The sequence below is a fragment of the Canis lupus genome, chromosome 35, assembly GCF_048164855.1.
Source record: "Canis lupus baileyi chromosome 35, mCanLup2.hap1, whole genome shotgun sequence".
NCBI classification, from domain to species: domain Eukaryota; kingdom Metazoa; phylum Chordata; class Mammalia; order Carnivora; family Canidae; genus Canis; species Canis lupus.
The window spans coordinates 23,295,042-23,310,063 of NC_132872.1; the positions used below are offsets into that span (position 1 = coordinate 23,295,042).

The following is a 15,022-nucleotide window of genomic DNA, read 5'->3' on the forward strand; positions in this document are numbered from 1 at the left end:
GGATGGGTGAAATAGGAAATGAGGATTTAAGAGTACATTTATCTTGGTTAGCACTGAATAATATATGGAATTGCTGAATCACAATCAATATTGTACCCCTAAAACAAATATAACACTGAATGCCACTCACACTGGAATTACAATTTTTAAAAATATAATAAAAAAATAATTCGTGGGCACCTGGGTAGAACAGTCAGTTCAGTGTCTGACTCTTGGTTTCAGCTAGGTCATGATCTCAGGGTCATGAGATCAAACCCCACAATGGGCTCCCTGCTCAGTGTGGGGTCTGCTTACGATTCTCTCTCTCCCTCTGCCCCTCCTATCCTACATGCTCGCTCTCTTCCTCTCCTACTCCCTTCAATAAATAAATAAATCTTTAAAAATAACAACAATAATAATTTTGAAGCTTCTACTATGTGCCTGGCATTGACCTAGATGTCAGGGATCTAACAGTACACAAAACACACATCTCCTTCTTCACTAGAATGGACATTCTAGTGGGGGAGAGAAACAACAAAGAGGAAGGCAGTACAGCTGACCCTTGCACAACGTGGGTATGGACATCTATTTATGCGTGGATTTTTTTCAATAAATACAGTACAGTACTGTAAATGTATTTTCTGTTCCTTGTGATTTTCTTTTCTTATTATAAGAATACAGTATATAATATATATAGCATACAAAATATGTGTTAATCAGCTATAAGAGTTCTGGCCAACAGAAGGATATTAGTAGTTCATTTTGGGGGGATTCAGAAGTTAGAGGTTTCAGATGGACTCTGCGGGTGGCTGGCATCCCCCCCATGACAGTGGTTTTCAAGGCTCAACTATATCAGGAAAAAACAGATTAAGTGACATTTAAGAGAAGATACAACTTCTAAAACAACACAAATAAACTACTTTCATGAGAGAACTTTGAGGTAAGGAAAAGAAGAAAATTTCCCTTTTGTAATTTTCCTGTAAAAATGTTTTAACCCCAATTTGGTCATTGAGAAACAATAAAGCAGCAAATCCAAACTAAGGGACATCCTACAAAACGGTGACTTCAAAATTCTTTTTTAAAACACTTAAAGATTCTATTTATTTATGAGAGAGATTGAGAGAGAGAGAACGTGAGCAGGGTGGAGGCAGAGGGGGAAGGAGAGGGAGAAACACTCTCCTGAGCGCAGAGCCCAAAACAGGGCTCAATCTCAGGACCCTGAGATCATGACCTGAGCCAAAATCAAGAGTCGGATGCTTAACGGACTGAGCAGCCCAGGTGCCCCCAAATTCTTAATATTGTAAAAAAAACAAACTATAGGAGTGATAAGTCCACTGTGGCCACCAAGTTCTCGCTGGGCTTCCTGACCCTGCTTCCGCTGCTGCTGGACTGGCCACTGGCAGCACGCAGTAGAGAGTTTGTGGGCACCACGCACACTGGGTGAGAGACTGATGCTTCCTCTCTTCACTATAATTTCTTCATGACACCCAAGCCCAGTTCTGGACAACCACAGTATGAGACTCAAGGAAATATCAATGAAGACATGTTTCTTTCCTATGCCTGGTGGTGAAAAGGTCAAACTCTTTGGTCCTCTGGGGATGAAAGTGAAGAACATAGAGTTCTTGGAGAGACAGATGGAAACTCTGAAAGACCTGCCGGAAGAGCTCAAAAACAAACTTCTTGACATCAAAGCAGAGACTTTCACTAACAGCAATTCTCTCACCAAGGAGGATAGGATGATGTGTGAGTTTGGGGCCATCAGACACACCAGTGGATCCTGGCAGTTTGGCTTCAATGGGTGGATAACCTACCTCTTTGATTCAGAGAACAGAAAGTGGACAGTGGTTCATCCTGGAGACAGATCATGAAAGGCTACTGTTGGACAGTGACAGAGATGTGACCAACTTCCTCATGAAGATCTCAAAGAGAGGTTCTAAAAGCTGGCTCAAGCCAAGTACTGGTGCACTGGGATGAAACGCCAGGGACAGTAGTACCACTAACCGCGCCTCAAGGCATGGCCCAGTCCAGGGCCTCAGCCATCAGACCTGGCACCCGGGTCTTCCCCCTCTTCCTCAGCTGTGCAATCATAATTGGCATCCAGGTCAGAGTCCTTTAGGGGGACAGACTGGAGAAGCTATCAAGCAGCCCCTGAGAGTGGGGGCCAGCTCAGCAACTCCACCTTTTAGTAGGCTGCCTTTGGATGAGCTGTTTATTTTTTAGACCACCAGAACTTTTGACCTTGCAAAGTCAGAAACATCAGTCAGGTGTTCCTGTGCTACACCACACAGTACAGCACAGGAAACATCCCATGTCCCTTCTTACATATGGTGGCTCTCCTGTTTAGCATTTTTCCTTGGCTTATTATATGCTTTTTTCTGTTGGTGCTAAGTGATGGGATTCTTGCACTGAAATGTTTAAATGCTTGATCAAGAAATCTCAACAAAGGGCAGCCCAGGTGACTTAGTGGTTTAGCACTGTCTTCAGCCCAGAGCCTGATCCTAGTGTCCCGGGATCGAGTCCCACTTCAGACTCCCTGCGTGGACCTGACTGTGTCTCTGCCTTTCTCTGTGTGTCTCTCGTGAATGGATAAATAAATTTTTTAAAGATTAAAAAAAAAGAAATCTCAACAAAGAGAACATTTTTTATCTTCTCCTTTTGTTGTGGAATATCAGGTTCTTCTCTGTAGATGACCTTGTCCTTACAGACAATATTGCCAAAAAGATATTGTTTGAAGCTACAGAACCTCGGGTTTTTTCTCTGTCCTGAGAAGCAACTCACTTTTTTTTTCTTTTTTAACTTTATTGGGCTATATCTTACATATCATAAAATCAATCCATTACCTCATTGACTTTTAAACAGAATATTTTATAATGTGATTGCTTTCTTCAGTAATTTATTTCCATCTACATATATTTAAATAAACATATCTCTTATAAAAAGTTTTTAAAAAACAAGCTAGAGACCTCTTCCAAATTAAAAGAGGTTAGAGATAACTAAACACAATGTGATCATAGTTAGATTAAAATCAACTAAAATAAATAATTAAATCTTCTTAAAAATAAAAAGAGGTGGGGATCCCTGGGTGGCGCAGCAGTTTGGCGCCTGCCTTTGGCCCAGGGCTCGATCCTGGAGACCCGGGATCGAATCCCACGTCGGGCTCTCGGTGCATGGAGCCTGCTTCTCCCTCTGCCTGTGTCTCTGTCTCTCTCTCTCTCTGTTGTGTGACTATCATAAATAAATAAAAATTTAAAAAAAATAAAAATAAAAATAAAAATAAATAATAATAATAAAATAAAAAGAGGTGCCTGGGTGTCACAGTTAACTGAGCATCCACCTCTTGGTTCTCACTCAGGTTGTGATCTCAGGGTCGTGGGATTGAGCCCCTCCATGAGTGTGGAGTCTGCTTAAGATTCTCTCTCCCTCAGGGCAGCCCAGGTGGTTCAGCAGTTTAGTGCTGCCTTCAGCCCAGGGTGTGATCCTGGAGACCCGGGATCGAGTCCCACGTTGGGCTCCCTGCATAGAGCTTGCTTCTCCCTCCGCCTGTGTCTCTGCCTCTCAAGCTCTCTCTCTCTCTCTTTCTTGTGAATAAATAAAATCTTTAAAAAAAAAAAAAAGATTCTTTCTCCCTCTCCATCTGCCTCATGTTTGCCCTCTCTAAAATAAATAAATACATCTTTATAAAACTTTAAAAAAAGACAGCTCTAATGGACATTACAGGGACAACTAGAGAGAATTGTATCAAAGATAAATGTCTCAAGTGCAGTAACTATGCTCTGGTTACATACTGAAGAGTGTCCATGTCCTAGGAGTTACATACTCACTGCAACATCATGATGTCTGCAACTTACTCTCAGATGCCCAGGGTAAAAGAATTATACATAGGTATACACATATATAAACACACAGAGAGAAAGCGAGAGAAAAAAATGTAGCAGAACAATAACAATGGTGAATCTAAGTAAAAGACATATGGATGTTCACTTTTATTATTCTTGCGGTGTTTCTAATGATCTGAAAAGTTTTTTTAGACAGAGTTAGAAAGAAAAAAAGAAATTATGCTACAAATATATGGAATGGAATACTACTCAAAAGGTCAATTTCAATCTTTTTCTTTCTAGTTAGGAGGCACAAAACTTCAGAATTTTAACAGAGAAAACAATACAAAAAAAATCAGTATCAGGACTATCAAATGTTTGGTTTCTAAAGTTCACCTCAAACTCTATTTTCCCAGCAAACTTCCAGGTAAGGAAAAATTCTTATGATTCTACTACAAAGTCTGTTTCTACTACAAAGTGCCATCAGCCAGCCTTATCCAGGACATACAAGTAAGGACAGGGACATACATTATTTCATCCTTCACAATTCATAGGTGTCTTCTAGTTTTTTGTTTGTTTGTTTTTTGTCTTCTAGTTTTAATGGTAGGATTTGATGTCAGGAATATTCTTAAATTTTACAAATCCTCTAGCCTTTTTCCCATTTTTTCCCACATGGAATTGCCATAAATTACAAGCCATGATGGGCAGCCCGGGTGGCTCAGTGGTTTAGTGTAGCCTTCAGCCCAGGGCCCGATCCTGGAGATCGAGTCCCATGTCAGGCTCCCTGCATGGAGCCTGATCTTCCCTCTGCCCGTGTCTCTGCCTCTCTCTCTCTTTGTGTCTCTCTCGTGAAATAAATAAATAAAATCTCAAAAAAAAAAAAATTACAAGCCATGCTTCCTCTTTTTTGCTAAGCCACAAATGCACTGACAAGACAGCTCCAAAAGGGGGAGTAACTGAGCAGTCTTCACACATTAGCAGAAAGTACACAGAACTGAAATAATTTGCTCACCGTCACTGATAAACAGCTTGTCTGAGATCAAACCCGGGATAAAATTAAAGCTGAAGTCCTGGTGTACTTACTGAGCCACACAAAAAACTAGTCTTCTGAACAGTACAGTAAACACATTGAGTAGTGCTCCCCCTGCTGGCCTTCCAACAGCATGGCAGGAGTCCACCAAATGTGTGTTTAAAACTGGTAGGACCAAAAGCTGACTCCAGGAAAAGTGGAAAAATCAGAGGGCTTTATTTTAGAATCTCCCATAGACTGCAGACCTTATGATAAGTACTTCTCCCCCACTAAGGAATGAATGTATGTAAAACACGAAATTTTTTAGGGTTGCCCAGATGTACTTAACAAAAACTACCTCTCTACCAGAGAATATTTTTTTAAGTACTTATTTCACTAAAAAAAAAAAAAAAAAAAAAAAAAACATTTTTACATTCTTTCAAATAACTGGACTTTGTGATAATATGGCTTTCTAACTTTTTTTTTCCCCCTGAGGCATTGCTATTTTACTTCACAACTATATGGAATGTTGAAGAAATCATTTTTAGTCATACTGATCCCATACATTCTATTATTTTTTTTCCATACATTCTATTATTATTCCATATATTGATCACCATGCTGAAAAAGTTTTACACTTAGGTTCAAAAACAGAAATTTGTGCACAATAATGCAGAAATTTCAATGATTATTAATTCAAAAAATATAGTTTGCTGTGGTATTCCTCTGCCCATGTTTATCATTAAATCAACCCAGCAATGTTGTCACATTCATAGTTCTTTTCCTATCAATACATGTTTAATACATCACTTAAAATTTTTTCATTTTATTAGACATGAAGCTAAGACACTGGCCTGACTACAATACCTCTAGTTCTTGGGTGATTTTTTGATCCGTTCTGTGAATAAGCAATTTTTCTTATATAACTATAGATATGCTATGTGGTTCTGAAGTAAAACATAGATATAAGGGTAAAAAAACAAAACCTCAAGGGTAAAAAGTCTTTAATTTAAACTGGAATAAGATCTAAGCTTCACTTTCTAAGAACTATTCACAAGAAGGCATCTGGCTTAGTCAGCGGAGTATGCAGCTTGATCTCAGGGTTGTGGGTCTGAGCCTGACACTGGGTGTAGAGATTACTTAAAAATGAAAAGAATCTTTAAAAAAATTTTTTAATAAATAAATAAAAATAAAAACTATTCAAAAAATATAAATATTTATTTTCTTTTCACTACCTCTCCCAAATTAGGCCAACTTCAGAGAGATATATGAAGCAAATAACGAAAACAAGAGTGTCTCCTAAATGGGATAGTGTCTCCTAACTGGGACAAAAACAATGGAAAAGGACCCTTAAATCACCTCCCAGAACAAGAAGCCCATACCTCTGGAAGAAAGCATTCTCTGCAGTAGTCAGAAGGCCCTTCAGGTATCCTCCTTTGAAATGGTTAATTCTGCTGCTGCAAGGGAGCTTCTTTGGTTTGAAGCAGAACCAGGGTTCTCCAGTGTAGAGATCTGTAAAGTTACACAAGGGCAGACTCCCAGGAAGACACACATTGCACTCCGTGGTTTCAGAAATTCTTCCTGAACGGAAGAGACTCTTGAAATATACCCTGTGTGGCTTCTCTTCCTGTAGGTGCTGAAGAACTCTGATCCCTTCAGTCGGGTGGACCAGAGATATGGACACTTTAACTTTGCCTGGCCAGAGCAAAGTAAAAAAGACCTTGTAAAACCCATTCTGGTAGTCTACCACTCTGCCCACAGCCCCTGCCTGCAGCTTAGGGGAGTGGATTCTGGCCTGCAGGTAGTCTCCACCATATTTCTTGGGCTTTCTTTGAAAATCCTGTACATGAACCAGCACTTCTAGTTGGCTTCCCACCTTGAAGAAGGCTGCAGAGTTCAAGATAACAAAGTAGCTGGAAGAAGGGTCAGTGCTCTTCAAAAAGGGGACTGGACCCACATCAGGCACCTGCCACTGTAAGGCGGCCAGCAAGGAGTCCTCCTCCATGCGCTCCCGGCTGGACAGAGTCTGATGCTCGTAGCCACAGTAAGGATTCCGGCTAATTCCTGTCATCTGGGAGGAAACAAACTGTCCACTACTATCGATGAATGTGGCTGCAACAGTCTCATGGTCCAAGTACTGAAGAGAAAAACACAAAAACAGAAACCACAGCTACAATAAATGTCCTTCTATCAGCCAAATATATCTCTGCTATAGCTTAATTTTAATAAAACTACTTGGAATGATATTGTTTCAAAAACCAAAGCTCACTAGTTTTACAGGGCTATCTTACTGTAACACAGAGAAATCAATATGAGAAATAACACAGAGAGATCTCCAACCTTCTGTGAATTTTACCTCCAGGAGCTCAATCAGGTTCCCAAAATCAGTATCAGAAGAAAAACAAAACAAAACAAAACAAAAAACAAAAAAAAAAAAAAAGAAAAAAAGAAAAAAGAAGAAAAAAAAAAAACCTTCAAAGCTTCCAGCAGAGTAAGAAAAAGAACCATCTGGAAATATAACAAAGCATTCTGTTCTTCTTAACAAGGCCTGATTTCAAGAGAAACTATTTTACCAGAGCCTAACCTATTGGGATTTTATCAGAACTGAACCAAACTGGGGTAAGAGGCATACCCAGCTCCAGCCCATTCTAATCATCTATCCAACTTGAGTATGGGGAGAGGACTGAAAAGCAATTCTGAAGTTCACAGCCCAGTAGCAAAAGCTCACTAAAGGACTGAGACTTACTCATGGGACTATAAAACGCTTCACCTCACCACCTTACAACTAATCAGTTCCTTTTACCCAGTACATAACATTCAGCTTTCAAAAAAAAAAAAAAAAAAACTACAAGACTACTAATAGGCAAAAAACATAGTTTGAAAGCACAAATCAAACATCAGAACTAGAATTAGGTATGGCAGGGTTGTTGGAACAATCAGACCAGTAATTTAAAGCAACTATGATTAACATGCCCCTAATAGAAAAAGCAGACAACATGAAAGAACAGATGGGCACTGTAAGGGGAGAGATGGAAATTCAAAGAAAGTATGAAAAGAAAAAAAATGCCAAGAATAGAGAACCTAGAAATGGACTCTCAACTCTATGGTCAACTAATCCTCGAAAAAGCAGGAAAGAATATCCAAAGGAAAAAAGATGGTCTCTTCAACAGATGGTGTTGAGAAAACTGGACAGCCATTTGCAGAAGAATGAAACTGAACCATTTTCTTACACCATACACTAAAATAAACTCAAAATGGATAAAAGACCTAAATGTGAGACAGGAATCCATCAAAATTCTACAGAAGAACACAGGTAGCAACCTCTTTGACCTCATCCATACCAACTTCCTGCTAGACACCTCTTCAAAGACAAGGGAAATAAAACCAAAAATGAACTACTGGGACTTCATTAAGGTAACAGGCTTTTGCAAAGCAAAGGAAATAGTCAACAAAACCAAAAGATAGGGATCCCTGGGTGGCGCAGCGGTTTGGCGCCTGCCTTTGGCCCAGGGCGCGATCCTGGAGACCCAGGATCGAATCCCACATCAGGCTCCCGGTGCATGGAGCCTGCTTCTCCCTCTGCCTATGTCTCTGCCTCTCTCTCTCTCTCTGTGACTATCATAAATAAAAAAAAAAAAAAAAAAAACCAAAAGATAACCTACTGAATGGGAGAAGATATCTGCAAATGTCTTATCAGATAAAGGTCTAGTACCCAAAATCTACAGAGTACCAAACTCGGGGCACCTGGGTGGCTCAGTCGGTTAAGTGTCTGCCTTCAGCTCAGGTCATGATCTCAGGGTCCTAGGACGGAGCCCTGATTTAGGATCCCCACTCACCGGGAAGTCTGCTTCTCCCTCTGGCCCTCTCCCTGCTCATGCTCACACACTCTCTCTTTCCCTCAAATAAATAAATAAAATCTTTAAAAAGATAAAAATAAAAAAAGAACTTATCAAACTCAACACCCCAAAAACAAATAATCTTTAGGTCAAAAAATGGTAGAAGACAAGAACAGACATTTCTCCACAGAAGACATACAAATGGCCAAAAGACACATGAAAAAATGCTCAACATTACTCAGCATGAGGGAAATACAAATCAAAACCACAATGAGATATCACCTCACACCAGTCAGAATGGGTAAAATTATCAAGTTAGGAAACAACAGATGTTGGAGAGGATGCAGAGAAAGGGGAACCCTCTTTCTTACACTGCTTGTGGGAATGCAAGCTGGTGCAGCCACTCCGGAAAACAATATGGAGGTTCCTCAAGAAGTTAAAAATAGAGCTACCATGACCCAGCAACTGTACTACCAGGTATTTATCCAAAGGATCTGACACAGAGATCTGAAGGGGAAGGAAAAAAAAAAAGAGGGAGGCAAATCATAAGAGACCCTTAACTATGGAGAACAAACTGAGGCTTGATGGAGGGGAGGTTGGCAGGGGGAGGGGTTAAACAGGTGATGGGTATTAAGGTGGGCACTTGTAATGAGCACTGGGTGTTATATGCAACTGATGAAACATTAAACTCTACCTGTGAAACTAATAATACACCGTATATTTATTGAATTTAAGTTAAATTAAATTTTAAAAGCCTACCAGAAAAAAAGAAAGAAAGAAAGAAAGAAAGAAAGAAAGAAAGAAAGAAAGAAAGAAAGAAAGAAAGAAAGAAAGGAGAAAAGAAAGAAAAGAAAAAAAAGAAGAAAAGAAAAGAAAAGAAAGAAAAGAAAAGAAAAGAAAGAAAGAAAAGAAAAAAAGAAAAAAGAAAAGAAAAGAAAAGAAAAGAAAAGAAAAGAAAAGAAAAGAAAAGAAAAGAAAAGAAAAAAGAAAGCCAGACAAAGCAGAGAGGACTTTTAGGGCTGGGAAATGGGAAATCTCCATAATCTTCCTATAGTGTAAACTCTGACAGTTGTTTTGGAGTTGTTTTGGTAATTAAAGTGCCTGACCTCAATTTTGATTGCCAAGGCATGAATTTTCAAAGAGGTATCCACTTAAAAGACTGCTATCTCGGAAAAACACAATGCCAGCCACAAGACTAGATAAAGAGCCAGGCCACCACCTGCCTCAATAAGCTCCTTTGCTTTAGAGATCTTGGTAGATTTAGATAAATGACCATTTCCTGTGCTTTAAATTTCCACTCTTATGTTTCAAATTCACTAATAAAAACTGAACCTGTGAAACCCCAGGCCCCTATTCTTAGATTCCCCCCTTAGTAACCCTAGACCTGTACTCTTTCTTTCTCTACCCATGATTTCACTGTGTGGCCTCCAGTGTGCTGTATACCCTCCAGGACCCATGAATAATAAAACTTGTTATTGTTTTTCAAAGATCCCTGCTTGCAGTCATAGTAAGAACCACAAGAACCAGTCCAGCAACAACAGTGGTGATCAAGAGGCTGAGACCAGCGCAAAACATTTCCTGTCAATTTTGCTTTAAGCCTACAAGAGACTCATTTTATTTTTTTTTTTAATTTTTTTTTTTAAATTTATTTATGATAGTCACAGAGAGAGAGAGAGAGAGAGAGAGAGGCAGAGACACAGGCAGAGGGAGAAGCAGGCTCCATGCACCGGGAGCCTGATGTGGGATTCGATCCCGGGTCTCCAGGATCGCGCCCTGGGCCAAAGGCAGGCGCCAAACCGCTGCGCCACCCAGGGATCCCAAGAGACTCATTTTAGACCTAAAGACACGTGCAGATTGAAAGTAAGGGAGTAGAGAAACATTTATCATGCAAATAGGTCCGAGTAGCAAAACTTATATTGGACAAATTAAACTCATATTGGACAAATTAGATTTTTTTGTTCTTGTATTGTTTGTTGTCGTCACTATTTTGTAAGAAGGCTCCACACCCAGCATAGAGTTCAATACGGTGCTTGAACTCACGATCTTGCGATCGAGACCTGAGCTGAAACCAAGAGTCAGACACCAAACCAACTGAGCCACCCAACAGCATCCCTGTTCTTGTATCGTTTTTATCTGCTTTGGTATCAGAGTAGTACTGGCCTCATGGAATGATTTTGAATGTGTTCCCTCTATTCCATTATTTGTAAGATTGTGACAAAGATTGTCATTAATTTTTTTTTTAATGTTTGGTAGAATTCACCAATGAAACCATGAGGTCTTGGCCTTTTCTGTGCTGGGAGATTTCTGATTCCTAATTCAACTTTCATTCTTGTTATTGGTCTAAGAAGATTTTCTACCTCTTGAATTCAAGATTCATGATTCAATCTTAGTGAATTGTGTGTTTTAGGAATTTTTTCCTCTAAGTTATCTGAATTTTTAGTATATAATTGTTTACAGTAATCTGTTATCACACTATGTATTTCTGTGCTTCTCTGTTGTGTTGTTTTCTCTTCCATTTCTCCTTTTGGTTTTTGAGTCTTTTTTTTTTCTTTTTAAAGATTTTTTTTTTTAATTTTATTTGAAAGAAAGAAACAAAGACAGAGAGAGCACAAGCACAGAGAGACACAGAGAGAGAGGGAGAAGTAGACTCCCTGCTGAGCTGGGAGCCCAATGTGGGGCTCGATCCCAGGACCTGAAGATCATGACCTGAGCCAAAGGCAGACAGTTACCATCTGAGCCACCCAAGTGCCCCTTTTTTTTCTTACTGTAGTTAAACTGTTGCTAATTAAAAAAAAAAAAAAAAAATTGGTCATTACTTTCAATGTAAAGTTATTATTTATTCTGGTCTCTATTTGTTTCTGATTTTTCTTTGTTATTGCCTTCTCTACTAAATTTCAGCTAAGTTTCTTCTTTTTCTAGTTCCTTGTGGTGTAAAGTTGCTTATTTCAACTTTTTTTCTTAATACAAGCACTCATAACATAAATTTCACGCTAACATCTGCTTTTTTTTTTAAATATTTTATTCATTTATTCATGAGAGACACAGAGAGAGAGCAAGGCAGAGACACAGTCAGAGGGAGAAGCAGGCTCCACGCAGGGAGCCCGATGTGGGACTCGATCCCAGGACTCCAGGATCATGCCCTGTGCCGAAGGCAGACGCTAAACCACTGAGCCACCCGGGCTGCCCCCTAACATCTGCTTTTACTGCATTCTATAGGTTTTGGAATATTATTTTTTCCTTTTCTTTTGTTTGTGACACATTTTGATTTGCCATTTGCTTTCTTATTGGGCCAATTGCTTATACAGTAGTGTGCTGCTTAATATTTACATATTAAATATTTAACATTTACATAGATTTTCCAGCTTTGTTTTATTCTTGATCTTTAGTTTTGTACCACTGTGGTTGGAAAATATATTTGGTATGATTTCAGTCTTCTTAAATTTTAATATTTGTTATGTCTCTTTTTATGTGATTTAACCAGGGGATTCTTCTGGGTGTACTTGAAGAAAATGTATATTCTATTTATCTGAGATGCAATGTTCTGTATATACCTTTTAGAACCATGTATTCTGAAGTATGCTTCAAGTTCTTGCTGAAAAAAAAAAAACCATAACTTTAACAGAAGGTATGCATTTAAAATAAAGCATATCAGGGATGCCTGAGTGGCTCAGGGAGCCCGACGTGGGACTCGATCCCGGGTCTCTAGGATCAGGTCCTGGACTGAAGGCGGCGCTAAACCACTGAGCCACCTGGGCTGCCCAAAGATCTTTTTAAAAAATAGTCATCAAAAAATAAAAATCAAAAATCAAAAATAAATGACCAAAAGCAATGTAACAGAAATGGAGAGTGCTTTTGAAAGTCTCATTAGTAGACCAGACACAACTGAGCAAATAATCTCTGAGCTTGAAGATATGTCAATGGAAACTTCCAAAACTAAAAATCAAAGAGAAAAAAGGATGAAAAAAATGAGAACAGAGTATTTAAGAGCTGTGAAAATACTTTAAAAAGGTGTAACATGCCCCAACAGGAAAACCAAAAGGATGAGAAAGATAGAAAGGAACAGAAAAAATATTAAGACAACAATGACCAGAAATATCCCTAAATTAATGTCAGATTCCAAATTACCAATCCAGAAAGCCAAGAGAATACCAAGTAGAATAAACACCAAAGAAAACACACAAAAAAACTACATCCAGATATACCATATTCAAACTGCAGAAAGTCAAAATAAAATATCTTGAAAGAAATCAAAGCAGATTTTAAAAACACTTATTTTGGGAGAAGCAAATATAAGAATTATATCTAACTGCCGAGAAATTATGAGAAGTGGAGAGAAGTGGAGTGCAATGCTAAAGGTAATGAGAAAAAAAAACCCTACAATTCTGTACATTGCAAAATTATCCTTCAAAAGTGAAAAACTAAAGACTTTATCCAAAGAAATTGAGAGAATCTGTTGTCAGCAGACCTGTGTAACAAAAAATGTTAAAAGTTCTTCACAGAAAAGCAAAAGATATAGATCAGAAACACTGATTTGCATAAAAAAGGGAGAGCATCAGAGAATAAATAAGGTGAAATAAAAGCTTTTACTTTTCAGATTTTTTTTGCCTCAACTAACAATTTATTCTTCAAGAGTAATTACTGATCCATTTTTGTGAATATTTTCCTATTCATAATTTATCTAACAGATAACAATTTGCCCAAAATAATAATAGCAACAATGTATTCAATTGCATATGCATGTGTACATATATGTTTATGTATAAGTGAAATAAATGACAATGATTACTGTCATTATACAAAAAACAAGAGGAAGAAATTAGGAACACGTTGTCATTACAAGGTATCTGTACTACCAAAGCAGCAGTATGGTGTTGATAGCAGATCTGGATTGGTTGTAAGTGCACACTGCAAACTCTTAGGAAATCACTTAAAGAAGTAAAATAACAAATATAATTGATATAGTAATAAAAGAGAGTAAATGGAATATGTAAAATGCCCAATTAAAACCACAAAAGGCAAAAAAAAAGAGAAGATAATAAAAACAAGGACACTGAATAGAAAACAATAACAAATATGATAGGCATTAATCTAACTGCATCAATAATCACTCTAAACGTTAATGAGCTAAATGCATCAATTAAAAGAGAAATCATCAGAGTGGATCAAAAAACAAGAGTCAATTATATGTTGCCTACAAGACACTTGCTTTACCTTTTTTATTATTAAAGTATAACTGACATACAGTGTTGTATTAGTTTCAGATATACAACATATTGATTCAACAATTCTATATATTACTCAATGCTCACCATGGTTAAGTGTACCTACCATCTGCCATCCTACATTATTACAATATTATTGACTACATTCCCTATGTTATATTTTTTGTCTCTGTGACATACATATTTTATAACTGGAAACTTGTACCTCTTAATCCCCTTAATTCATTTTGCCCATTCTCATCCTCCCACTCCCCTCTGGCAACTACCAGTTTGTTCTCTGTTAAATCTTTTTGTTTGCTCACTTCTTTTGATTATAAATTCCACATATAAGTGAAGTCATATGGTATCCATCTTTCTCTGACTTTCTTCACCAAAATAATACCTTCTAGCTCTATCCATGTTGTGGCAAATGGCAAGACTTCATTCTTTTTTATGGCTAAGAAATAGTCCATTGTGTGTGTGTGTGTGTATACACAAACACTACATCTTCTTTATCCGTTCATCCATCACCAGACATGTGGGTTGCTTCCATATCTTGGGTATTGTAAATAATGCTGCAATAAACATAGAGGTGCATGTATCTTTTTGATTTACTGTGTTCATTTTCTTTGGGCAAATACCCAGTAGTGGAATTACTGGATCGTATGGTATTTCTATTTTTTTAATTTTTTGAGGAAGCTTCCATACTGTTTTCTACAGTAGCTGCACCAATTTATATTCCCACCAACAGTGCACAAGAATTCCCTTTTCTCTGCATCTTTGCCAATACTTGTTATTTCTTATCTTTTTGATACTAGCCATTCCAAATGGTGTAAGGTTATATCTTAGTGTGGTTTTGATGTGCATTTCCCTGATGAATAGCAATGCTGAGTATCTCCAATGTGTCTGTTGGCCATCTGTATGTCTCTTTTGGAAAATGTCTATTCAGGTCTTCTGCAAAATTTTTAATTGGATTTGTTTTTGTTTTTGTTTTTAATATTTTGGATATGAACCCATTATCAGATATATCATTTGCAAATATCTTCCCTCACTTAGTAGATTCCCTTTTTGTTTTGATGGTTCCTTTGTTGTGCAAAAAATTATTCTGGTGTAGTCCCAAAAGTTTACTTTGCTTTGGCTTCCCTTGCTTTAGAATATCTATGCATAAATATGTGGCTAAGG

The 15,022-nt window shown here is 38.0% G+C and overlaps 1 protein-coding gene across 3 annotated transcripts in view; it reads right to left on the reverse strand.

Moving 5' to 3' along the window:
• NXPE3 (neurexophilin and PC-esterase domain family member 3) overlaps window positions 1-15,022 on the reverse strand; it is a 46,898-nt gene that overhangs the window by 13,971 nt on the left and 17,905 nt on the right. For 2 of the 3 annotated variants that reach the window (XM_072811829.1, XM_072811830.1), the window contains exon 5: window positions 6,186-6,940. In XM_072811829.1, the coding sequence (XP_072667930.1) occupies window positions 6,186-6,940 (755 nt within the window). Of the gene's footprint in view, window positions 1-6,185; window positions 6,941-9,010; window positions 9,147-15,022 lie in introns of all 3 variants that reach the window. The other variant, XM_072811831.1, reaches the window with a different exon arrangement.